General features: G+C 48.9%; 5 protein-coding genes and 1 non-coding gene across 6 annotated transcripts; 2 read left to right on the plus strand and 4 right to left on the minus strand.

Annotated features, from left to right (window-relative positions):
• The first annotated feature begins 175 nt into the window (after nt 1-175).
• Nucleotides 176-265, plus strand: BKA55DRAFT_t5. Its single transcript has one exon. It is a non-coding gene; the product is annotated as a tRNA-Glu (tRNA).
• A 266-nt stretch (nt 266-531) lies between these two features.
• Nucleotides 532-2,500, minus strand: BKA55DRAFT_532111 (uncharacterized protein; the record flags this gene model as incomplete). Its single annotated transcript, XM_046189299.1, has 2 exons — nt 532-2,181; nt 2,240-2,500. 2 exons carry the CDS (start codon nt 2,498-2,500, stop codon nt 532-534), a joined length of 1,911 nt encoding a protein of 636 aa, XP_046056225.1.
• A 153-nt stretch (nt 2,501-2,653) lies between these two features.
• Nucleotides 2,654-4,854, minus strand: BKA55DRAFT_548640 (Pescadillo N-terminus-domain-containing protein). The gene has a single exon (XM_046191139.1). It carries the CDS (start codon nt 4,794-4,796, stop codon nt 2,817-2,819), a length of 1,980 nt encoding a protein of 659 aa, XP_046056226.1. The 5' UTR covers nt 4,797-4,854; the 3' UTR covers nt 2,654-2,816.
• Nucleotides 4,855-5,059: 205 nt separating this feature from the next.
• Nucleotides 5,060-6,726, plus strand: BKA55DRAFT_10986 (GPI transamidase subunit PIG-U). Its single transcript, XM_046184715.1, has 3 exons — nt 5,060-5,387; nt 5,449-5,716; nt 5,768-6,726. Exons 1-3 carry the CDS (start codon nt 5,237-5,239, stop codon nt 6,624-6,626), a joined length of 1,278 nt encoding a protein of 425 aa, XP_046056227.1. The 5' UTR covers nt 5,060-5,236; the 3' UTR covers nt 6,627-6,726.
• A 99-nt stretch (nt 6,727-6,825) lies between these two features.
• Nucleotides 6,826-8,169, minus strand: BKA55DRAFT_496987 (Tom37 C-terminal domain-containing protein; the record flags this gene model as incomplete). Its single annotated transcript, XM_046186417.1, has 2 exons — nt 6,826-7,961; nt 8,022-8,169. The coding sequence occupies 2 exons, from the start codon at nt 8,167-8,169 to the stop codon at nt 6,826-6,828; spliced, it is 1,284 nt and encodes a 427-aa protein (XP_046056228.1).
• Nucleotides 8,170-16,342: 8,173 nt separating this feature from the next.
• On the minus strand, nt 16,343-16,897 carry BKA55DRAFT_548649 (uncharacterized protein; the record flags this gene model as incomplete). Its single annotated transcript, XM_046191140.1, has 1 exon — nt 16,343-16,897. A coding segment is annotated over exon 1 (281 nt), but the record flags the coding sequence as incomplete, so codon positions are not given.
• Between the last annotated feature and the right edge of the window lie 6,107 nt (nt 16,898-23,004).

Below are 23,004 nucleotides of genomic sequence, written 5' to 3' on the forward strand. Positions count from 1 at the left end.
AGTAATGAATGCTATTCACATTCGTATGGTCCCTTTCTCATCTGCACCTCTCGTCTGCGCCACCTACTCTGAACCATTTCGGTTTCAGCTTGACAAACATCAAAGACCTTCTCTGGTTTGATGGTCTCTGCGCTCTTGGAGCCAAATTGCAGCAAACTATCTCAACAAATCACCATCCGGTATGGTGTAGTGGCTAACATTTCGCGCTCTCATAACCTGAGGGATCGGTTCCGCGGAGCCCAGGGTTCGATTCCCTGTACCGGAGTTTCTCTTTTGCTGTTTCTTCTATCTACATAGAATGAATGACTTGCTATCTTTTTGTCTTCTTCATTGGGGGCATGCATGTGCAGCTATAGAGGGGAGGAGAGAGGGCCGGTCAGACATGGAAATACTTTATTCTTCTATGTTAGATATTCTTATAGAAGTCATTCATTACACCGTGCCGTGAGTGATGTATGAACCCATCCCTTTCGCGTGTAACTAGGACAGAAGGTCGTTTAACAATAATGGCTACTCTGAATCACACTTGTTTCATGAGGACAAATCCTCCTCGGCATAACTCGCCTCACGGCTCATCCCAGCTTTATCACCGTAGAATCTCTTCCTCTTTCTCTGGATAGTGTCCTCGCCTCTCCAGCCCCTTCCTGGCACAATAGGCTTGAGGAAACCATCCACATGTACACCACCTACAACCTCCTCGTCACTATCAAGCTCCTCTGTCTGCCCCTGGTGTATAAGCTCCATATGTCGCCGAAGGTTTGCTTTGCGTCCGAAACCCTGTGCTGCGCGGTCACACGAAGGAATCGGGCAAAACACCAAACCACCTGCAGAGTTGGAGCGAGAGCTTGGAGATCGGGCTGCTGATGGTGGTCCTGGAGAGCGTGTTGAGTGGCGGCTGGTGCTTCTAATGGAGTCTGGGCTGCGACTTGAGTATGCGAGAGAGGCTTGACGGGATGCGATACGGCGCTGTATGAGATCTGCGGCATCATCGCTTTCATCGTCGGCTTCTTCATCTGAGTACGATAGCTGGATAGGCTCAGGACGATACTCGACAGAAGAGGTGCCTTTATTATTAGTGGCGGGCACTTCGTTGAGCGTCCTCACTACCATTCCTTCACCGAACAAATCAGCACATCGTCGTGTTGCTCTCGCAATAACATCGCCTGAGAAACCCGCTATAGCAGCTGCGCCTAGCACATCACTCCAATCACGCAGGCCCCATCTTGCCTGCTTGCGTTCAACGTTTGTTCCTGATACTGATTCCTCCTCTGTCTCAACCCCCTGAGAAGTCGCACGCTTCAATGATAGGGACCGTGATCGCTCTCGTTCGATGATCTCATCGCCCTTGCGAATCCACTCCTCAAAAGCTGCATCTCTGTCTTCAACCGTCGCAGGGATCTTTCGATGAGATTCACGAGCAACACGTTGAAGCATCTCTTCCTGTGATTCTCCAGCATGAGGGACATGGACTTTTCGGGGACGGCCTCGTCTGCTGGTTTTACCAACTCCCGCTGGTGAGGCAGATGCGGATGTGTCAACCTCATGAAGAATTTTTCGCGGACGACCACGAGATCTCTTTTGTCCACTTTGGCTCTGGTTATCTGACTCCTCTTCAGTTGAAGAATCAGAGAGATAATTCATGCCCGTAATACGTGAGTTGTGAAGTATTGTTAGTGTATTGTCCAGTTGTGACAAAATGTGTCGTGTTGATGGACGTAAAAGGGCATAAGATGCCTCGTCGTTGGTAGACTCGACTGGCTCATAAGTTTTGGGATTGCGTCGCGTAGGCCGACTATCTTCTCCGTCGACAGCCATCTTCTCGTCTTCGTCTTCTTCTTTCCCATCCTCCGTCTCAAGCTTGGCAGAAGACTCGCGTGAGAAAGCATCAGGTGTGTTGTTGCCGCTCTCATTGTATAGAGGCGTAGAGTCTTCTTCGATGGACGGTTTAGCCATCTTACTCTTCCTCCTGCGGAAGCGACGCTTGGCTGTTCTCAAGATAGCGGCAGAAATCTCTTCTTCCAGTTCAGTGCTGGGAAGAATCTCTTCCTTTCTGCGGAATGTGAAACGGTCATCTTCGTCGTGCTGTTCGTTGGTGAAGCGCTCCTTTGGCACATGTTTATGTTTGAGCGGCCATGCAGTCCATGTCTTAGGCGGTGCCCACACACCTTCTTCCCCGGATTCCTAAGTTTCACCGTCAGTTCAGCTCATTTAGGGTATAAAAGATGCAATATCGACTCACTGTTCTGACAACTAAATCCTGTGCTGTCTCCGGATTTCGGCCTCGTCGCTTTAGCGCAAAAGCATTGTATAAATGCACCGCAAGATCCTGATCTTGAATTTGCTTCATTGATTGCCAGAGCAGTCGGTCCTCTTCCGTCAGAGTGCGCCATGTCGATTTAGCACCCGTCCAACGATTCGGTCTATGCTCATGCAAGTCCTCAGAGGCGATAGATGCGATCTCATCACTGTCTAACTCCCAGGTGGTAGCGCTTGCTTCCATCTTGGCGGAAAGAAAGGTGACGATTACGTGCAAATATAATTATCCAGGTATCGATTATTCTCGGGAAATCACATTATCTGTGGGTATTATTCTGCCAAATTGGTTGAGCCAGTATTTGTGGTGAGTTGAGAAGTTCAAGTTTTTTAGAGGTGCGTCGCAAAGTAAAAGCCAAGTAAGTTATCCACCTAACAAAACATTCACTAACACAGTATCTGCTCAACACAGTTTTTACGTATAACCAACTCAATAAATGCTTTTAATCGCGTACAACTTAAAATCTATAGGAATGGTATAAAACAGTGCCTTAACATTACGCCTAAGCCTTGCCCTTGCCCTTGGTGGCCTTTTCCTTTTCGAACTTTCTCCTCTTGGCCCGTAGCTTCTGGTCCTCAGCACTCTTCTTGTTGTTTGTGTACACCATCTGCTCATACAGCTTTCTCTTCTTCTTGCTGAGCATACCCTTCGCACGCTCCAGATCCTCAGCCTCCTCGCGAGCCTTCTTGGAGAGGGCCTTGCGAGCGTCCTCTTTAGCCTTGGCCTTGGCGTTCGTTGTCTTGGACTTGACAGCACCACCAGTGAGCTCAGCCTCAAGCTCGTCTTGCCGTTGCTCGGCGTCTTCTTCTTCCTCATCCTCTTCTTGCTCGTCTGCAGAGAAGCCACCAAACTCGTCATCCTCGTCATCCTCACCCTCTCCCTCATCAGAATCAGCCACATCCATACCCTCAGCAGTATTATCAACCTCATCCTCGCCATCGCTCTGGGCCTCGATGGCTTCAGCCTCAGGCTCCTGCTCCTCCAGAGGAACAGTAGGATCATATGCACCCTGGACGTTCCTCACGAAGGGGCTCAGATGGGGAGGAAGATCAGCTCCAGGAGCATACAGATGAGGCTCCTTCAGCTCGCCGTCGTTGACACTGTCCCAAACCCATTGAGGCTGGATGTATGTTCGTCCTGGAACTCGTCGGTTGGCAGCAAGCTTCTGTGATGTCTGGTTGTCGTCGCCATCAGCCTCATCCTCAGCAGAAGCCTGGATAGGAGGTCGATCAACGATCTGGTGAGTGATATTAGGGTCAAGCTCGTTGGTGGTGAAAGCGCCATCGCCGAGAACAGCATCCCAGCCAACACGTCTGCAGCCAAAAGACTTGAGAAGGAATTCGAGGGGTTGTCGTGGGGTTTCGCGAGACAGGTAGACGGTGAGGTTAGAGAAGAGACTGTTGGGGTTGGTTCCAGTGTTAGAAGGCTGGGGCAGAACATCGCCACCAGAAACTGCAGGCTCAAACTTATCAATGACACCGGCCTCCTGGTCCTCGCCCTCAACCTGGTTCTCGGACGTTGTTGTCGACTCATCGTCATCGTTGCCCTTGATTTTTTTGATAACCTTGTTAACAGCAGCCTGAACCTTGGGGTCGGGCTTGTGCTCAGCAGCCTCCAATGTCTTCTGCTCCTTCTCGTCGGCACCAACCAAGGTCTTGCCCTCGAGGGTGAAAGCGCCGAGCTCAGCACCAGCCTCATCCTTAGCCTGGTCGAACTTGGGAGGGTACTTGAGGCCAAGAGAGGTGTACAATCGGAAGTTGACGAAGCCAAGCAGAGTCATATAAAACTCAACAAAGGTGCCCATGATACGGAAGTCGACATCGCCAACGACGCGCTGGTTGAACTTGTAGGGAACCAGCCAGAGAACCTCCTCGCCCTGGATGTTGGCCTGATAGTAGATACCCTTGATGGAGAGGAAAGACTTGGTAACGCTCTGCGACACAATGAGGTAGTGCTGGAACTCGAGGCACAGGCGCTCGCAACGGGCAATCATCTTAGCGGGAACCGAGGAGGTGGAAGGCAAGTTGGCGAACAAAAAGAGCATTGACAAGCAGTCATCAAGATCTCGGACCGCATCAATAAAGGTGGGATAACGCTCGCGAATGACATGGTCAAGAGTATAGCGAGGCTTTCCGGTCTTCTCAGGTCGCGAAGCATTGCCCTCTAGGCGAGCGGCGTCGGTGACATCGCCTCGACCGAGCGCACGGGAGATCTTCTTCTCAAGAACCTTCTGATCGCGGAATTTCTGAAGCAGCGGCTCGTGGAGCAGGTACTGGATGTCCTTGGTGTAGTAGAAGGTAGTCGAGCTGGTGGAAGACTTGGAAACCTTCTTTCTGCTTCGGGGCTCGCGAGGATAGATTCCCTTCCAAATGCACAGCTTTCGGAAGTCGGGAAGGCTGATCTGAAGTTTTCGAATCGCCTGGTTTCGAGTAACGTAGTTCTTGGCCGCGCCGGCCTTTCCCTTCTTCTTTATCCGAGGCATTGTTGATTGGAGATGTGGTAGTGTTGGTGGTTGGTTGTATCTCTCTGCGAAACCAGCGGGGCACTTTTTGCTAACAATCTTTCAACTTTTTTTTCCAACGTGAAATTTTATGCCAAGCTGTACCGCCTTGATCTGGCGCTAGTATGGACAAGACCAATAATGGAGGCTTTTCATTGGGTGGTGTCGCGCTCACCGCCCGGGGGCATGCTCAGCACCCTTTAGCGCATTTCCAGCGCCTGGCATCGCCAATTCAGCGAATATAGTGGAGCTATTATCGAGCTCCGGCGAAAAGCTCCAGCGGCCCCTCTCCCGTCGCAGGTCCATCCCGAAGGTGGAGGGGCCAAGCAAGGAGCTCAACCCGCCAAGTGGCCTCCAATTCAACTGTATCGCGAACCTCCTCCAGAGCTGTTTATACCAACAATATTCGCTGGAGGGATGCAATGTCAGAAACAATGACATTGCGAGGCAAAGCCAGCGTGTTCGCCGGTGCTGCGCTGCTCCGACTTATCTTATTCCTTGCTTTCCCTGGCCTGCCCGATCTTCTAACTGGTCGCGTCGAGATATCCACCCCCGTCACGAGCTTCAAGCGATGTAAGTCTCAACCGGCCGTCGCATAACGAGTATCGAAAGTAACTTGCTTACAATCTTGAAGTGCAAGAAGGTCTATTCCTATATACGAATAATGTCTCGCCATACGATGGTGGTGTCTTCCACCAGGCTCCTCTTCTGTTGCCCTTGTTCTCGCTACTCCCCGACGTAAAGAGCTGGTCCATCTTCACACACCTGCTCTATATCGCCGTCGACCTCCTCAGCGCCGATGCGCTATATAAGATTGCCGATTCGAGTGTTGCTGGCAACTCGAAGCTATTTACATCGCCGCGCCGTGCCAATAAGTTTGGTAGTGCTGCAATTGCTGCTGGGTAAGGGAGATTTTGACTCTGAGCTCCAATATCAGAACTAACAAGCACCAGCTTCTTGTTCAACCCATATACCATTGCGACATGTATAGGGCGATCAACAGGCGTCTTCACCAACTGTGCCATTCTCCTTGCCATCGCCAAAGCTATCCAAGGGTCTCCTTTTAACGCCATGGTCGCACTCTCTTTCGCATCTTATCTGTCCATGTACCCTATCCTACTCCTCCCTCCGCTTGTTCTCCTTGCCTATGATTGTCAAGTTGAGAAGCGTCGGATTGCTTGCATCACTAAGTTCGCAGCTACTAACGTAGCTGTTGTGCTGGGGTGTGTGGTTTCGTTATTGGGCATGTCTTTTTTGCTTGCCAACAACTCCTGGGAGTTCCTGGCTCGCACATATGGCATCCAACTGACCTTATCGGATCTCACACCTAACGTGGGATTGTGGTGGTATTTCTTCATTGAGATGTTTGATTCCTTTAGAGCTTTCTTCCTTGGCGTCTTCTGGCTACATCTTGCAGCCTATCCTGCAGCCCTCTCTATCCGTCTCCGCCCCCAGCCGTTGGCTGTCTTGACCATTTTACTGGGCATCTTCTCCATCTTCAAGCCATACCCTTCGCTTGCAGATGCTAGCCTCTTCCTATCTATGGTTCCTCTATTCCGACATGTTTTCCCCCTCATGCGGTACGCTTTTGTTACCACTTCTACACTCTTGTACGCAACATTCCTTGGGCCAGCCTTTTACCACCTCTGGATCTATGCAGGAAGCGGCAACGCCAATTTTTTCTATGCCATCACTCTTGTGTGGAGTTTGGGTCAGAGTCTGTTGGTGACAGATCTCACTTTCGCCGTGTTGCGAGATGAGTGGGAAATTGAGCGACCTGAAATGGTTGGCAAGGAGATCAGACAGATATAAATCACGACACAAAGAGATGGGAAATCACTAAATGAAATTGTGTCTAATAAGACTTGAGGAAAATTATGATGGACAGTTAAACATCTAGATCATGGGAAAGGAACGTCTTTTGGAGTTGTCCCTCTAAGGCAGAGGGTATTTGGAAGTTGGTTTGTCTATTACATAAATGTACAATAATTTTACATCGTTATCATCATTCCTAGTCCACGTCTGTATCGGTCTCAACGAACCGAGCCTGGTTTGACTGATGAGAAGGCCTAGGTGCTTCCACTGACCCTCCTAATACACTGCCCAACATGGAACCTAGCGCACCAAACTCGCTGAGTTTTGAATAGTTTCTGTGCGATTGCCACACTTGTATCCGTGATCCAAAAGGCTGTAGTGCCTTGTATGTATGATAGCCATATCCAAGAGCTGCACCTGTGGCGAGGAGACTCAATGCCAACATGAGGGATCTGGCATCAATGCCAGTGATACCTCCTTCAGCACGTCTTCGTACTTCGGTCGCATACTCATCACCCAGACCAGGAACGTTATGGAGGATGCTGTCAAGAGTTCGGCTTCCGATGTGTAATGCGGTGTTGTTACCAGGTTCAACCCACGGCAAGAGTTTGGACTTGTTCAAGCATCTTGTCTTGATATCGTCAACAAACGTGGACAACCGAGGTGTCTTCTTCATGAGCCAATCTTTTAAGAAAGATCTTGGCACGGGGGCATCACGCATCAAGGCGAGATAGCCAAAGGCTAAGCAGTCCAAAGATGAGATTTCTGTACCGTTGAAGAAACCCTGCATCTTCTCCTCGGATCCTCCCTTAAGGAGGTCATCTAACACAGTGAGACAGTCTTCTGTGATTCCACATAGCCTTATAAGAACCGCTTGCTCAGGGGTCATTTCTTCTTGAATCGTCTTCTTTGTCCTCACAGGAATGTGCCTTCGGAATGTCTCTGGTAAAGCATCTCTTCCGGAGGATAGATGAAGGCCTCCATTAGGGTCAAAGTCGGTATCCATATCAGCAAAGCCCAGGTGCTCAACACGTTTGACAGCCTCGGCACGGAGCAGTGGCGGAACTGTCCATGTCAATGGGAAAGGTAATAGGGTGCTGAAGGCGGGCCGAGTTGTGGCTGACCAGTTGGCAGCGGAGACATAGAGTGAGAGATCCAGCAATGGAGCAGCGTGGACAGACAAGAAGGCAGCATATGCAACACGGTCAGCCTGCTGAATGTCGGTCAGGTCAGCATCCAGACTGTCACCGATTGACTTGTCAGTCAAGTACTCGATAATAGGACCGAAACCTGATATCCATACGCCCTCATGATACAATGCTGGTAGTGTATCTGGTTGCAATGGTCAGCAAGACAGGGTTCAGTCAAGGCAACGGGAGTGATAAGCCTTACTGGACGGGCTGACGGAAGGATCGTTGCTTGGAATCAGGCGCCAGGCTGATACAGGGAGGCTGCTATGCAGGTATGTGATGATAGCAAGGCACTCAGGGTCAATTGACGGGAGACCAAAGGCGGAGCCCCATACGTGAAGGTCTAACATGGCTGGCCAGGGTCCGACGATCAGGCCGTGAAGCTATCCCAGGTTGTCCGTAGCTATACCACAGACGTCATGTGCTCCGAAAGCAAAGGATGTATGATTGCGGGATTCAGTCCGCAGTAACGGAAGCGCGCGGTAGTCTGAGGCGGGGAGATCGTATAAAGTTTTGTGATAGATCTCGTGGCGATACGCCAATATCACCAAGTAAAAACTTAGTTGATCCTGGAGGTCGGGGAACTCTTGAAGGCTTCACAAACGCCAGCCTTGTGGTTGTTCTTGTCTCTATTCGACTAGCCTAGCAGCGCCTAACAGAGTGCCCCGCCCGCTATGAATGACAGCGCGTAGCCACGTGATTGATTTTCGCGCCCAGTATCATAGCGGGAACCCTCTACTCCATAATTCGTCTGTTAGTGACAAAATACTGCGTCGTGAAGGTTAAATTTACTATGACAAAACTCTAAATTCTCTCAGTAATTCAAGTCGGCTTTATATGCTTTTTTTGTCTAGCCTTCACACCATCGGATCGGGCTTTAACATAATACAGCCTCCCGTCTGTCGGCCATGTGTCGGCCAGGTTCGAGCCCGAAGACTATCTTGATTTGGCATATCATGGCCATTGGCTTTTCATATCATGGAAACGGCTTTGGCTGGTTAAAGTGACTGACTCTCTAGTTATGAGTCCCTGAAGCCGCTTATACCCACTTTGGAGACATCATATTCCTATTCAGGATACATGCTTTAACAATCAGTTCTGATCTGCATACCAACCTCACAGCGTTATTTCGCCGTTGGTTGAGCCAATGTCAAAGAACCCAGAGTTTCGGAGATAGATAAGATGAATAAGAGCTGAATAATTACGGTATGTACGTTGGTGTTTCAACAACTGCTCTCAAATACTAGTGGTCGATATGAGCCACATCGATCGGAACGTCTCACCAACAAACTTACACCAACCGCCAGAGCAAGCGGAAGGGTAGGATGCCACACTCTAGGTATTGAGGCACCACTAATCACTTTTCACTGCAGCTAGCTTGTGGCATTCATCCATTGCGTAATTGGGCCGATGGTAACAAGTGATCTTCGTCCAACTCCTTATTTCGACGGACAATCAGGCCTTTGTCGGTAATCTTCACCCGTACCCCTGAAGCGGTAACAGAACGGACATTGACAGCGATCCTCAATCTTGAGACAGGCACAGGAACATGACGAGGCGATGGAGCAAAAAATTTGGCCATGTTCGCCACATCTCAATTCGATCCAAATCTGTCAAAGATAAGCAGCCTCATAGCTTTGACGGGCGTGACCGCCTGTTTCATCATTTTCAATATGCACGATCGCCTCTTTTAACGATTATCACTGTGAGGGTGGCAGAGGCCGACAATTGAAGCAAGCATGCTACTGCAAGCCAAAACTTCCAATACCATGAACTTGGATTTCTTCACTCTCGGCTGGTACCAATCATGATTTATCCCAACCTGTTAGCTAGCCCTCGACCTTGGACTTGGGATCCAACTAACTATCAGCCCGTCTTACTCTTTGCTTAGGACTCGGCCAACAAACCAATTGCGGTTGCAAAGGCTGAGAGGCTCCCGCTGGCGTCGCGCCGGCTCAGGGCCGGACATAAAAGACAAAGAAAACCACTAATCTTCTGGCGATTGTCATTGGATCTAATTCCGATGCCATTCCGCACCAAGAGTTACAGTGTGCCGTACCTTGTACTAACGTTAGCTCGCTCGCTTTTAGGGGGAGATCAGATCACACTTTGAGGGGAACTACTAAGCGAAGCGAACGAGTTTTTCTCTCTAAAAGATGACGATTTGATGAATCTTGTCTTTGTCTGCCCCTCACCCCGGTGACATCTCCAACTTGGGGAATAGGAGACGATCGGCGCCGGGTTACTTACCTTGTAAGCCACGGCATGTCCGGCTGCAGTTGAAGACGGGCAAGACATGATAGTACATGGCAATTATCACTACTATCATTAGACATTTCAGGGCAGCCGCAGTAATGTATTGCGCAAGCATTCAGGTTCCCCTGGTAAAGGGGCCCTGTAAGTTTCAGTTGTCGTTGAGGCGAGCGTCAGCTGTTCGGATCGACGCTGCAGAAGCGCGGCGTAGGCATCAATGGGTGAGAATTGCTATGTTGGGAAGCGAACTGCTGTTTCCGTGCCTGTGCCTGCCAATGCCCAGGAGCCAAACCCAGCGCAGGCATAAGTTAATGAACAATGACAAAGATTGTACGATGCAAGGGAGCTGCTGGACAAGGATATTAGAGATCACGAGGCGCTATCGAGACAGGGGGTCATGGTAATCTGAGCAACGCAATTGACATTTCGCTTTTTGAGGAATCTGGCCCTGGAGTGGTCCGTCCGCCAAGCAATTCTCGGGTCCGGAGATTCGCAATAGGAGAGACACGGGAAGCAAGAAAAAAGAAGGGAAGCCATAGTTAGTTATCGTTGCGAGACGAAGGTCACTTTTGAGTCTTGTTTGTTTAGGGGCAATTTCAAGTTTGATTGAATTCGCGTAAAAAGTATCCTGGTATCTCGTTCCATTTCCGTCAACACTGAGTGATCAGTGGACATAAACATAAGGTAATCCCATTTGCTCCAGAGGATAATCGGGTGTAAATAGCCAACCCCCATCCCAAATGATATCTATGTTCCCAACCAACGTGTTCATCATAAAAACAATAAGCCCACATGCGCGCAATGCCCAAGATAGTGGAACAATGCGGTGTGTGTTGTGAGACGCCGTGATAATGCCTGTCTATTGATACAGTTCCCTTGAAAGACCGTGGAACAAATTCCTCCCAAATATTGATGAACGAAGTATAGAAAACGTAATAATAAAGAATTATTAGATAGTGTAATAAAGGGTATTGAAACGGTAATGCGCTTATTGGAGGGCGCACGCAAAGAAGTGAAGTTGAAGAGTCCGGTCGGTCCAGCCATAAAGGACGAAGTTGGTAAATTGACCGGGTCGCGAAATGCCTGGGTAAAAGTGACCAGGAAGATCCGGTAAAAGCAGGTTGATTGATTCGACGGATGAACCAGTCGAGAAGCGGTAGTATTGTGCATGCAGGCGGCTTGCATATCAAAACCCGTAGTGGTTATGATAGATTATGTGCATGTAGGGGTTCAGTTATAGTTCGCATGTGCACATGCGGCGCGGGAGGTCGCAAGAGCCGGGCGAACCTTGTCCTTTGTCATTGTGTAACCGAGGACTAGAAGAGCTGAAGCCAAGAGCCTGCCTGTTGGTGTCATGTAGTGGTGGTTGCGTGATCCCGGAGAAAGAGGCTGAAACCCAGACAGATGATGGTTTACTGTCGATATTGTTGATATGCTTTAACCTCGCTTGGGCAGAGCAGGCAGAGGTCGGTTGGGAGGGGGGCCGGGGCAGGGAGGAAGCTGCGAAGGTCGTTGAGCAGGCATGTTGATTGTAGTTGGAAGATATAGCTTCGAGTGGTAGGTAGTTGTAGTTGAGAACCGAGTACAGGTAGCTCAGTTCAAGATGTATATGTTGTTTGGTGGTTGAGTTGATCCGAGTGTATCGATCAAGTAATAGTAGTAAGTAGTACTGGTTGTTGCAAGTGCTCGAGTGTTTGTAAGTTGAGTTGATGTAAGTGAGCTAGTAGAGGCTAAGAGTGAATGCCTGAATAGATTCTTATTGAGTCGATGATGAGAATGATCGGTCGTGGGGAAGAGGGAGGTCGCTGCCCTTTTAATATTCCTGGCCAGGGCAGTCTGGTGTTTGGTTTGTGCCTCCAGCCCAGCTCAAGCTCCTAGCCAAAAGGTAATCTGAGGTGAAGCAGCCCAGCCAGGGCAGCCAGGGCGCAAGACACAGGGCACCACTTGGAGACAGAGACAGGGGTGCCAGAGAACAGAATTAGGGGGTGTGCCTGCACGCCCTCAGCCCTCCAGGAGATGATGAGGGCCCCGCTCCAATACACACGCCCCTATACCCATGCCATGCCCGTGGGCCATGCCACGCTGAAATGTGAAATGGAGGTCAGGACGGAGCTAAGACTCTCTCGTACGAGGTAGATACGTCAATCGAGGTACTTTGGCCCCAGGTACCAGAGCCCGCCGGACACCTGAAGCAAGCGGACAGTCAATTGACAGCCGAGTCTTAGGTTTTCTCTCCAGCTATTTTGATGCGGTGTAAGAGAATACGATACACCTCCTATATTGTCTCCTTTTCATTGGTAAGCCTCTTGCTAAAACGGACGGTGACAAAAAATAGAATTACGGAAATTGAAACAAGCAAACAGTCAATAGCATAGAATGACAAAACATGGAGTCCCTTTACAATAGTCAAGCCAAGTCATCAGTACCTTTAATCAGCCCCTGTCGCACAACAAAGCGCCTAGTAATTCAGTAAAATCCACCATTTCATTCAATAATTAATTAATATTGCAACTCACAATTAATTGCATGCTATCTTTTGATCCCCATCCTGAACCCTGCGTATGCAGTAGCACAAATGCAATGTGCTCGGCCACAATTTCAATCTCTACTGTATTGTGTTTGTCCTCACCGATGCTGCAAATGCAAATGTGCATCAATTAGTTCGTACAACACAGCAGTTCACTCTCACTCAGCCCAGCCTAGTCTACCAATACGATGCTCAATCGTCTGCTTGTACGACACGCCCATTGGACTTTTGAATGCCGGTCGACCCCAAAAAAGCAACAACGGGGGCACTTTGTAAATGCACATTATGACGATTCCTTGCTTCCTACGGCGCATTATCAGCCTGCTATTGGATATCGAGAGATCAGCTGGGCTGCCTAGCAGGCTGCCAATGCAGCACAACCAGCAGCCCGTAGATGTTCGATGCAGTCAACTCAAAACTGTTACCGGTTACCGGTACCAGGTGCCCAATTGATGCATTCAAAGGCCACGAGTATCATGAGCCGGCGTGTACTTTGGCCCAGCGCTATCAACCGCCAGTGTAAATCTTAGGAACCGGCTTCCGCCGTGGAGGCGCACCAAAACTCTAGGTTAGTACTCTAAGGAGAGCAACTCAGGAAAACGAAACCCGTCAACCTCAAAAACTACAATGAAAATCAAGTCCAGACCAGCCAGTAAAGTCTGTACTGATTCATTCCAACGAGTCCGGCTACCGAGCCGTTTGATTTTATCTTCTCCGTGGCAGCCATCACCTTTGTAGCGCTATTCATTTTGACAAAACGGGCAATTCTTGGAAGATGCAGTGGTCGACGCCCATCTTGGCTGGCAGAACGGCTTAGACGGCCAGTGATCCTCGTCAGCCAAGCAGTGTGAAACAGGCGAAACTGGAGAAAGACTGGTTCTTTGTTGGGGGTTCCACAGCAAACCCTGGTATAGAAGGTCGCATGGAAGCTTTCGAAGAATTTCATCCTGGCCAATACAAGATTGAGATTACGCTCTAGCCCTCCTCGCCTAGGCTCCCTCTCAGGTGGATATGCTGCCCGGGGTGTTTGATGCTCGCTGAATGACGTCCAATTTCGGTGGTCCATGAGCCTGAACCTTGACTGTCATGCCCCCGTTCACATGTGAGTTGAGATGAAGCGTTGGTAAAAAATAGACACAATCTCACCAAACCAAACGCCCTGGAAAAGCTGTGACCAGGGGGCGGCGGTTTTCTGTCACCGCTTGGTTCATGTCGCACACACAAATGGGCCAAGCAATTTGCGACTATCCATCGTCAGCTTACTGGCTCTTCTCAACAACATTGATTAGGGCTGAGTATGCAGGCATGTCTGCAGGCGAGATCTTGACCGCTGAAAAGAAGCAACATGGTATGTGGATATGATATTGACTGACCGATATACATCAACTATCGAACTAATTCGGAGCTGCATTAATACTCCGTACTTGGGCCTTCATGCTGCTGTCGGTCTGATAGATGCAGTCCAGACCCCCAAAGACAGTTATTTCGATTGCGGGGGATATCCATAGTTACGTTGGTGTCATACGAATTTTTACCTCTAACGTAACTTAACTAACACTGACCGATCATCTCCCTTGCTTCCATGTCTCGGTTGTTGGTGCCAAAGAGTCTCAGATCGATAACACGATACCATACCATCCATACCGCAATACAACCTCACACTGGCGTGTAACAACACGTGTTTGTCTGTCCAAGTTGGCATGTTTCTGTCTACGGCCAAGCAATGGAGGGTAATTTCTTTTCCATATCGGAAATGCCACCTGATTATCTTACTATTACGGCGTAGACTAGTAGTACGTTCGCCGTCGTTGAAAATAACGTATTCGTTTCAGGTTACTCCCTGCTTCTACTGGTATTCGGCATATCGCACCGGTTTCGCGGCCCAGAACTCTCCGTAAGCCTAGGCACTACGGCTGGCGAGACTCCGGCGCACTTAACCTATCAAACATGTGTCGTAGAAAAATTTAAGAGAGAATGGAGGTGTAGTATTGGTCTGGCGGGCTTAAGACGCGGGCCGCCTTCGGTAGAAGCGTACCGAGCATTCCAGTGCTCTTCTAACCGATGGTGAAAAAAACCTTCGCTTTGACGTTTGTTCTCTCGACAGTTGAGAAGGCCAAAAGTGTAAATGAGGACTACTGTAATCTGCGTTCCTGTGCCTGGCTACAACACGTTTTTTCCCGTGTCATGTTGCTTAGTGAGACGGCGATGATTGACTGTTACAGATTGGCGTTGCTGGTATGGTTACGAGGTTCCTTCAACTGACGGAGAGGACGAAAATAGCACCGCTAAGTCGTGTAAGCCATTTACAAAGCACGCTGTTATTCTTACATATCTGTTTCGCCGGGGCATATCGAATGCATCAATGTCTCGTGGTATTGCTGTGCCGCCGCCTCTTTCTTCTCTTCTGTTCTTTCGGTACGAATACTATCTGCAGCCCTACACTCACGGTCACTTACACGACCTCTTCACAACATTACACGGCAATGTATTCGATACCTACACCGGGGTTTGATGTTGAGTGGTTCGCAGGTGACACTGCCCAACCCAAACTCCGGATCTGTATCCCTGCCTGCCAACTGTGTTCCCCAATCCCATCATGCACTTCTGTGCCCCCAGTAGATTGATACCACCTACATCTGGGGTCTTGGATGACTCACACTTTTAGGCCTGTGACGATGTCGTAGTTCAATTATGACCTTAATCCCGACTGTGCCGACAACGTTGCGGTATAGAACTCGCCGACCCATGCATAGGATGTCTTTTGTCTTGGCATAGAGGCTCAGCATGCAACGATGTGCGGTCAACGTTGTTTGTAACCCCCACAGAAGAAAATAAAAATGGCTGCTTATTCGTATTCTAGGCATGCATGCTCTTAAGGTGAAATGAAACCTCCACTCTGACCATCCATCGGTTGACCCCATTATTTTATGTATGTAGCAGATCTCGCTTCGTTTGCTTTGTTGTGCTCGCTTTTATTATTAATCCCACTCCTGTATCCATCCGTAGACCTAATCAAAAAGACCTCATCTCACCGCGATTGTGACTGTGCGTTCGAAGCGAGCGCTCGGGGCGCGATATCACGCTGAGTGCGGTCAAAGATCATCGTAAATGAAGTCATAGGGGTCCTATATCTGCTGCACAGCACATGCCGCAATTCCATGAGCCTGGTGAGCGTGTTGTTTGTGAGTTGAGAGTGGGTTTCAGGTTGAAAGAAGAAACCTGACAACCAAACGATTCATGAATGGTCCATGTAATTCCAATAGCTCCAAAACTTCCGAAGAGATGGTCGAGGCGTTATTTTCTTTCCCTGCTGTGGACTGTAACTTTGTATGGGGCTTTGTTAGAATTGTTCTATGGACGTTCTATGGCTTCCATGGCTGTGGGTGTGGAATGAGGTGTCACACTTTGACCATGGATGTCATAAAAAAAGTCATGGTTGGGCGTTTTCGTTTGCCGACTGAGCTGAGGCGTCAGGGCCAACACCGTCAGAGCATGGATGACCTTCGATTACCGAGAGGACATTCTGGATCACCTCACCTCACACCGACAAGAGCCCGGTCCATCTCGTAGAATATTCTTTGGAAATTTCGAAGGTCGGGATTTGATTCTAGAGCCAAGCTCGGACTCAATGAAATAACGGAGCAATGCTACGTGTGTCTTCTGGTGCCCGTCCGTCTGTGGCTGGGCTGAAAATGGTGTTTTCGGAGATGTCACATTAGCTCTTAGTTTACCGCCAATTTGGTTCACTTTTATTTATTTTTATTAAGCTGCTGCACTTGTGAGACGGAGCCTGCGTAGAGACTAGAGTCAAATAAACTACCGCTTTTAGCTAAGCCAACACGGGCACTTGCACCCGCAGCGTTTGAATGTGTTGGCCGTTTAGACGCTCGCCCAGGAATGCGCCGGAGCAAAAAAAGTGACAAACTTGCATGATATCCATCGTTTCTGATCCATATACCGGGTCTTTGTGTGAGTTGTCTATGATGCAACGGACTTACACGGACAACAATCATCAGAAACATCATGCACGACATCCCGTCAGTGAGCAGGTTTGGGCATCTACACGGCCCAACTCCAGGCTTGAGCGTCTACTCCTTCAATAGCAATGGACGATAATATCCATATCCACTGAGACTGTACCGAGCAACGGTCGGTACATGAAGTTTGAGTATCTCATTTGGTCCATGCTGGAAGGGGTGTGTATGCAAGTTGGTTAATTCTTTTCTCCGTCTTTGTTCTGAGTCGTCAGGCAATGCCCCTGTAATTTTTATTTATTTTTGCAATCAATAAATTTCCAGCTGGCAACTATTGTGCACGTGCACTCAATAGACCTTTGGGAAAAAGAAATGGAGCACGGCAGCCTTGCTGACTGTACAACCATACCTTACAGACAAACATACCCCTTCTCCTATGTCGTACTTCTGTTGGGAAATTACATCCCTGGGCCCTGCATTGGCGATGTCTGAGCTATTCATCCCTTCGAACAATAACTATCTCCACAAGACAATTCAATTCAGCCTCAATAATCAGAAACATGGGCCAGATGCAAGCCCCTTCCTCGTACATAATTCAATTAATGAAATAATTTGCCGTCGGGATTGTTTTGTGCCCCTGACTAAAAGAACGGGTGGTGGCAAACTCAACACTAGCGGCGAACAGACGGTCCAACGGCTATTAGGGCAGTTGTGCAGTGAGCCTTGTAGGCCTTTAGGCTGCGTTGTACGGCTGATGCTTTGATGATTGATGACGAGGCTGGGTACAATATGCCTAGTTTCATCCCAACTTGTGCCGATATCGTCCTCCTTGAGGTGGTGATCTCCATCCACTGTATCATCTATTCAGAAACCAGGGGTGGGCGTGTCACACTAGCAGTAAGATTTTTCTTTCCTTTCTTCTTCCGATTGTTCCTCTCCGTATTTCCTTTTTAATCTGGGGTTGTTATTGAGATGAGACCCAAGACCCCGTGTCAGTTCCAGACCGCCGGGTTTCTGATTGAAATCTGCTTCACCGACTTCCTTGGGGTATCCAGAAAGTGGGAATGGTGGCAAATTGGACGGCAATCATGGATACCGCTATTGCGTCTGATTCCTGAGCGGAACCGTGTTGCTGATAATATGATCTTCATTGACATCAATTCCGCCCTCTTGTCCGTTTCATGTCAGAACCCTCTGACCCGATAATGAAGATCATGACTTAAAAAGTGGCAAGTGATTAACTCTTTGTTGTTCTGCTTACAGATCAAGGACGATCCGATCAGTTTCGGGGGCTCGGCTGTTGAATTGATAGGTTTCACCGTATCTGATATCTTTGATCAGTCTATGATTTGACTGGCTGAAGCCGTTAGAAGAAATGCCTGCAGCGATCTGATACTACCCTGAACAATCAACATCTCAAACATTATTGGTACGTTGTAGTCATCTGACGCAAACCATCACCGCTGGCGAGTATTCTGCCCTTCTCGGCAGTTTTCTCCGGACTCTGAGATACGTACCAAGATAATGTCCGTTCCGCCGTGCTGGTAACGTACTCTGCCCCTTTAGGTTGCCGCTGACTTTTGCTTTGCCCGAGATGAGAAAGCGGCCGCTCCTCTCAGACCAATTGACACTGTCGCATTTCTGACAAGGAACAGATATCACCGTAACCCGTCTCAAGAGTGTTTGGGGTTTCTCGGACCACTCAGTCAAGCTTGGTCATGCTGCACATCAGACATCACGGAGACGCCGTGCCTCGGCTCCATATGAGGCTTAGGGGCTTTAGCCAGCCAGCCTCTTGTCCACAAACCGTTGAACTCATCCAGGCGGTCGGACTTTAGGAGGCTTGGCGGGACCGTACTGGACGCCTCAGCCGGTTAACCATGAGTTGGAAAACTGGTTTTTGTGAGAACTCTGTCTTCTCGTCTTGAAAATAGTGCCGACGGCTTGACTTCGAGAACAAGTACCGTAGCTTCTTGCCCATATACTGGCCCGTCTCTGTCTAGCCTAACAAAACCAAACCCAATATCTCAGTTTAGAACTTTCCTTTGCGTCGCAAATCGCCGACCGACCGACGGACCTCCATGTCGGAAGGGTCTCCCGACTTTTGACTAAAAGTCGGCGATCGTGTCAGTGACATATCGATGCTGTTACTGTTGGTTCTAATAAAGTTGACCGACCTGCTAAGCTAAACTCTCAGCTACAATATCTCAGTCCGTAGCACTGCCGGCACAAAACGAGCTTACGACAGGTAAGGTCAGGAACACGCCAACGCTAGAGCTGACAACACCCTTGTACCGGAGACAAAGGGCCCTTGGGAAAAGGTCAAAGCCACATCCCTTCAGATAACAATTGGTCCTCCAAGTTCAGCAGCCAGCCACAGCACCCAATGCACCACACCACCTGCAGCGTTACCATCAAAGTCCACAAGGCAGCTTTGAGGCTTTGAGGCAGGGCTGTCAAGCCACAGGCCCCAGGGGCACGCACCCTCTCCACGTGGAAGTCAGGGGATATGTATGACGATGGCTGCTGTTGTGTGGCGTCCCCTGACGATCCCTGTTCGTGTCCATCATTCTGACGGGCATACAAACGGATACGGCACTGTCCTGTACCTCGAGTCCCTGTCTTGTCTTGTCTTGTCTCAGGCTCATGTCGTCAGCTTCATACGTATGAGCCCCTTTCCCACATTCCGAACTGCGATATTGCAGGTGCACGGATGGGGAAATCATTCTTGAGCAGAACATATGGTCTGTGTTTGATCGATTGTTGAAGAGTTTCAATGTGCTCCTTGCTCCGTGACATGTTGACACTCATTCCTCAGCCGATACTCAGTGGTCAATTGAGGCTGCTCAACTTGCCCTGAGATAATGTCACCTAACAAGAGATAGCCTCCCTGCACTGCGCGACGGCACGCCCTCAATAGTTCAGCCTCCACTGGATCTGGTCTCGACCTTCATCTCAAAGCCAGCCGCACAAGGGGGTTAGCGATCACTATTGAACAGCACATCAATTACCTATTCGCGAGCGGACTGCTAATGTCCGGCCCCCTGTACTGGGGAAATGATGCAAGCTTGACGTTGGTATTTTTGGCTACATTTGGCACAGCGACGACTGCTGAGTGGGCGGTGAGAATGACCATCATGTTGCTTGATTGGAACAAACAATTCTACGTGGCGTCTTTAATTGAGTCCCTGAGGGGGAGAGCAACATTAATCGACCCAGCGATGTAACCCCAATCCGCCCAAAGTGACGGGACTCTTTTGTCACTCTTTGTTTTGTCCAATATTACCGATTATTCTCGTCGCTACTGTCCTGACCCGATCCGACTTTCAAATTGGCGGGCTGGATGATGAGACACACAAGTTTTTCCGCCCACGCTATGAAACATGGTGTTGAGCGAAACAAGTTTCCGTCGGAAATCGTTACCCTTCTCTATCAACCTCGATATCGATATGTGGATTCGGATTCCAGCAACCTGCTTCAACTTGTAACATCTACGTGCTTATTATCCAGGTGCAGTAACATGGGCGTGATATTCCCTCTGGCTGTCGTGACACCTCGGTTACTATCATCTTTTGGCTCACTTGTATGCTGCAGGCTGTTATAAGTTCCCACCCAAAAGCAACCTCCGTAACTGCACGTGGTGATGATTCGCAAGGTTATCAGTGGGCACGGTCCCTTGTAATGGCACCATGAGCTGCATGCCAACACGAGTTGCTCATCAAACATGCAGCTATCTCCACGTTGGTAACGGTGTGCTCTCTCCGATCAAGGCATTCCATCTCGGCGTGCATATGTATGCATATCTACAGTACAACCACACCAGACAATGGAGTTGGGTGAATTCAAGACGGTTACGGCCAATATGCGAAAGAACCCTTAGTTCAGAACTCGGTTCGCAGTCCTTTCCGTGAGTGGTGACGCCTACATAATTTGGCCTCCTAGGAGTGGCATGGCCGCTTTCCCTGCGGCCCTATCGCTTTAGGCAACGTACCTAATCGCAAGGACCCTTCATGTCAGCCTGAAGGGGGATACACTATGCAGATACCGAAGGGAGAGCTCGGTGTTTTTCGTTACATCCCTCTGTTCATTCTCTGTACTGCTGTGAAGCTTTGCAGTTGCATTGTTCAAAATACTACTCTGCAGACGCCAGCTTGCATGACGTGCTTATGATTCTCCAGTTCCCTGTTGGTTATGAACATGGACAACTCAAGTTCATGATGTTACAAGGGCAAATTGTTGGATCATCATATCATGATCGACATCCAGCTGATGGAAGGTACGTCTGTTGGTTGAGCATCTGAAGCATGGACAAGTGATCGTCCTTGGCTTTAACTCAGACATGCGCCTTGCGATGAATGATAGATTACAGGGGGCTACGACTGTGAGAGACAGGGTATGTTTGCTAGCGACTCTGTATCAGATCGGCCCGCTGCGGGTCCTAGATATGCTGTCGATCAACAGCCTGCGACATTTTGTCAGATGTTCAGGTTAGGGTCTACATTCTTAGGGACATGTTTGAGGAGCTCGGAGATAGATACGGGAATTGGTGAGAGATGCGTCTTCGTATTATTTGTGGCGGAGAAATGACAGGACGTCTACAGAGCGGATGTAACTTGATGCGTTGCAGATCGTGGAGTTGTTAGTGTAAGACGAGAGCACATCCATGTCATAACCTGTTCTATCTGATGAACATGAACATATGATGACTGACGATAACAAGGCTGCAATGAACTAGCCTCAACCTACTGTGACTGCTATCACAATCAAATCGTCTGATTAATATCCTTGGCCTTGTTTAGCGGGTGATATAGTAAGGCGTATGCATAGCTTTGAAACACCATGGCTCTACCCTATATGCGGATTTACTCAAGTCAGCGTCATTCTCCACGACCCGGCTAAACTATACCGTCGTGTAGTGCAGTGTAGTGTTATTGAAGGAAAACATGGGTTAGTCGAAACAAGCGGTCAACTATGCAAAGATGAAGATCGAGATCAATGCGAGACGTGTCGTTCGTTGATGTGGTTGGTGATGATCGGGCGGCCACTAACAACGACCATAAACGAACCTAAAGGATGGATTTTTGGTCTAATACCTGCACAAGAGAGTCACGGGACGATATTCGCAAGCAAAAACCCGGCGAAATATGCATGTCCTATGCTGAGTTGTCGAATCCTCCACTGGGCTAGCATTAGGTACTGCAGTGAGCCGTAAGTTCAACTAGTGCGAGCATATCTTGGAACGGGTGCGGCCCAACGGTAAAATCTGCAGCGGTTCTGTAGAGGAGAAGATCAGAGTTGGGATCATCATTGGCTCATAACTAAATTGGATCCTGGTAGCGAATGGTCGGCAGGCAGAGTCATCTTTGAGCGTGACTAACTTCCATGGGTATAAGGATGGAGTTATCGTGGGGGTGGATGAGGGGAAGTTCAAGCACAGCATCAGAAAGAGTCATAGTCATAGTAATCTTGATAAGGCAGAGCAGAGCAGGCAGGGCACAGTATTACAAGGCAGAAGCACACAAGGTAGGACATGAGGATGGTGAAACTATTATGGTGTGTCTACCATGCCATGTCTTGGGAACCAGAAACTAACAGTGGCACAGCAGTCAAAGTAGGTGTGATGCCTGCCACAGCCATGGGATTGTCTTGTTCAAGGCTGAGACGTGCAAATCCCAGGAATCGAAAGATGATGTTTCGAATGCATGGTCTGAGCAGCAGATCTCTGTATGGGGAAATGGAAGCGATACAATGATAACGAGGACACAGTAGGTAGCAGTATCAGCATGCAAGAGCATGTCTGTAAGCACCTCTAAGTGATGCCACGACAGCGTGTGTATCAGTCCCGGCCGAGAGGTAATAGGCCGGAAGAAGAGGGGCTTGAAAGGGCCCACGTACGCTGATGCTGATACCGCTTGTAAGTTGATAATCACAATCTCACTCACTGCTGATGTTTATGCCATGAAGAATTGCGTACATCGTGCCGCTGTACCGGAGGCAGGCTGTGAAGTTGCAATGGTGGAGGCGTGTCTACAAGCCAAGAACAGAACAAACACGCATGCATCTGCATATACAGACAGACATGCATGGATACAGAATGCAAGGAATTAGCAAACAAACTGCAATATCCATGTCATCATAAAGGGAATGGCCCCATGGTCTCCCCAAGCCCAGAGGTACAAACACCACTTGTACCAAAGTATCCCCCGTCATGAGACCAAACGGCTTGCTACCTACTCACCGAGTTTATGTGTTTCATCGAATTGACTTTGGGTATTCTCCATGACCCTTGCTTTTTCTGCCTATGGTTGCGGGGTTACTCGATGCTAGTGTTTAGTTGCTGCGAGGCATGTCATCCATCCGTCTTCATTGTCTTTCTGAGACGTCAACCTAGACTTTGGTACAGTCATACTTTTGTTAAAAACAGAAACGCA

This window comes from Fusarium redolens (genome assembly GCF_020744475.1).
Source record: "Fusarium redolens strain MPI-CAGE-AT-0023 chromosome Unknown BKA55scaffold_1, whole genome shotgun sequence".
NCBI classification, from domain to species: domain Eukaryota; kingdom Fungi; phylum Ascomycota; class Sordariomycetes; order Hypocreales; family Nectriaceae; genus Fusarium; species Fusarium redolens.

What these genes read in the sequence shown, in the direction of transcription:
- BKA55DRAFT_548640 (XM_046191139.1), bottom strand. Translation starts at nt 4,796, where the DNA reads ATGCCTCGGATAAAGAAGAAGGGAAAGGCCGGCGCGGCCAAGAACTAC.
- BKA55DRAFT_10986 (XM_046184715.1), top strand. Translation starts at nt 5,237, where the DNA reads ATGTCAGAAACAATGACATTGCGAGGCAAAGCCAGCGTGTTCGCCGGT. An exon ending in CGTCACGAGCTTCAAGCGAT is followed by an intron (nt 5,388 to 5,448) that starts GTAAGTCTCAAC and finishes ACAATCTTGAAG; the next exon opens with TGCAAGAAGGTCTATTCCTA. An exon ending in AGTGCTGCAATTGCTGCTGG is followed by an intron (nt 5,717 to 5,767) that starts GTAAGGGAGATT and finishes AACAAGCACCAG; the next exon opens with CTTCTTGTTCAACCCATATA.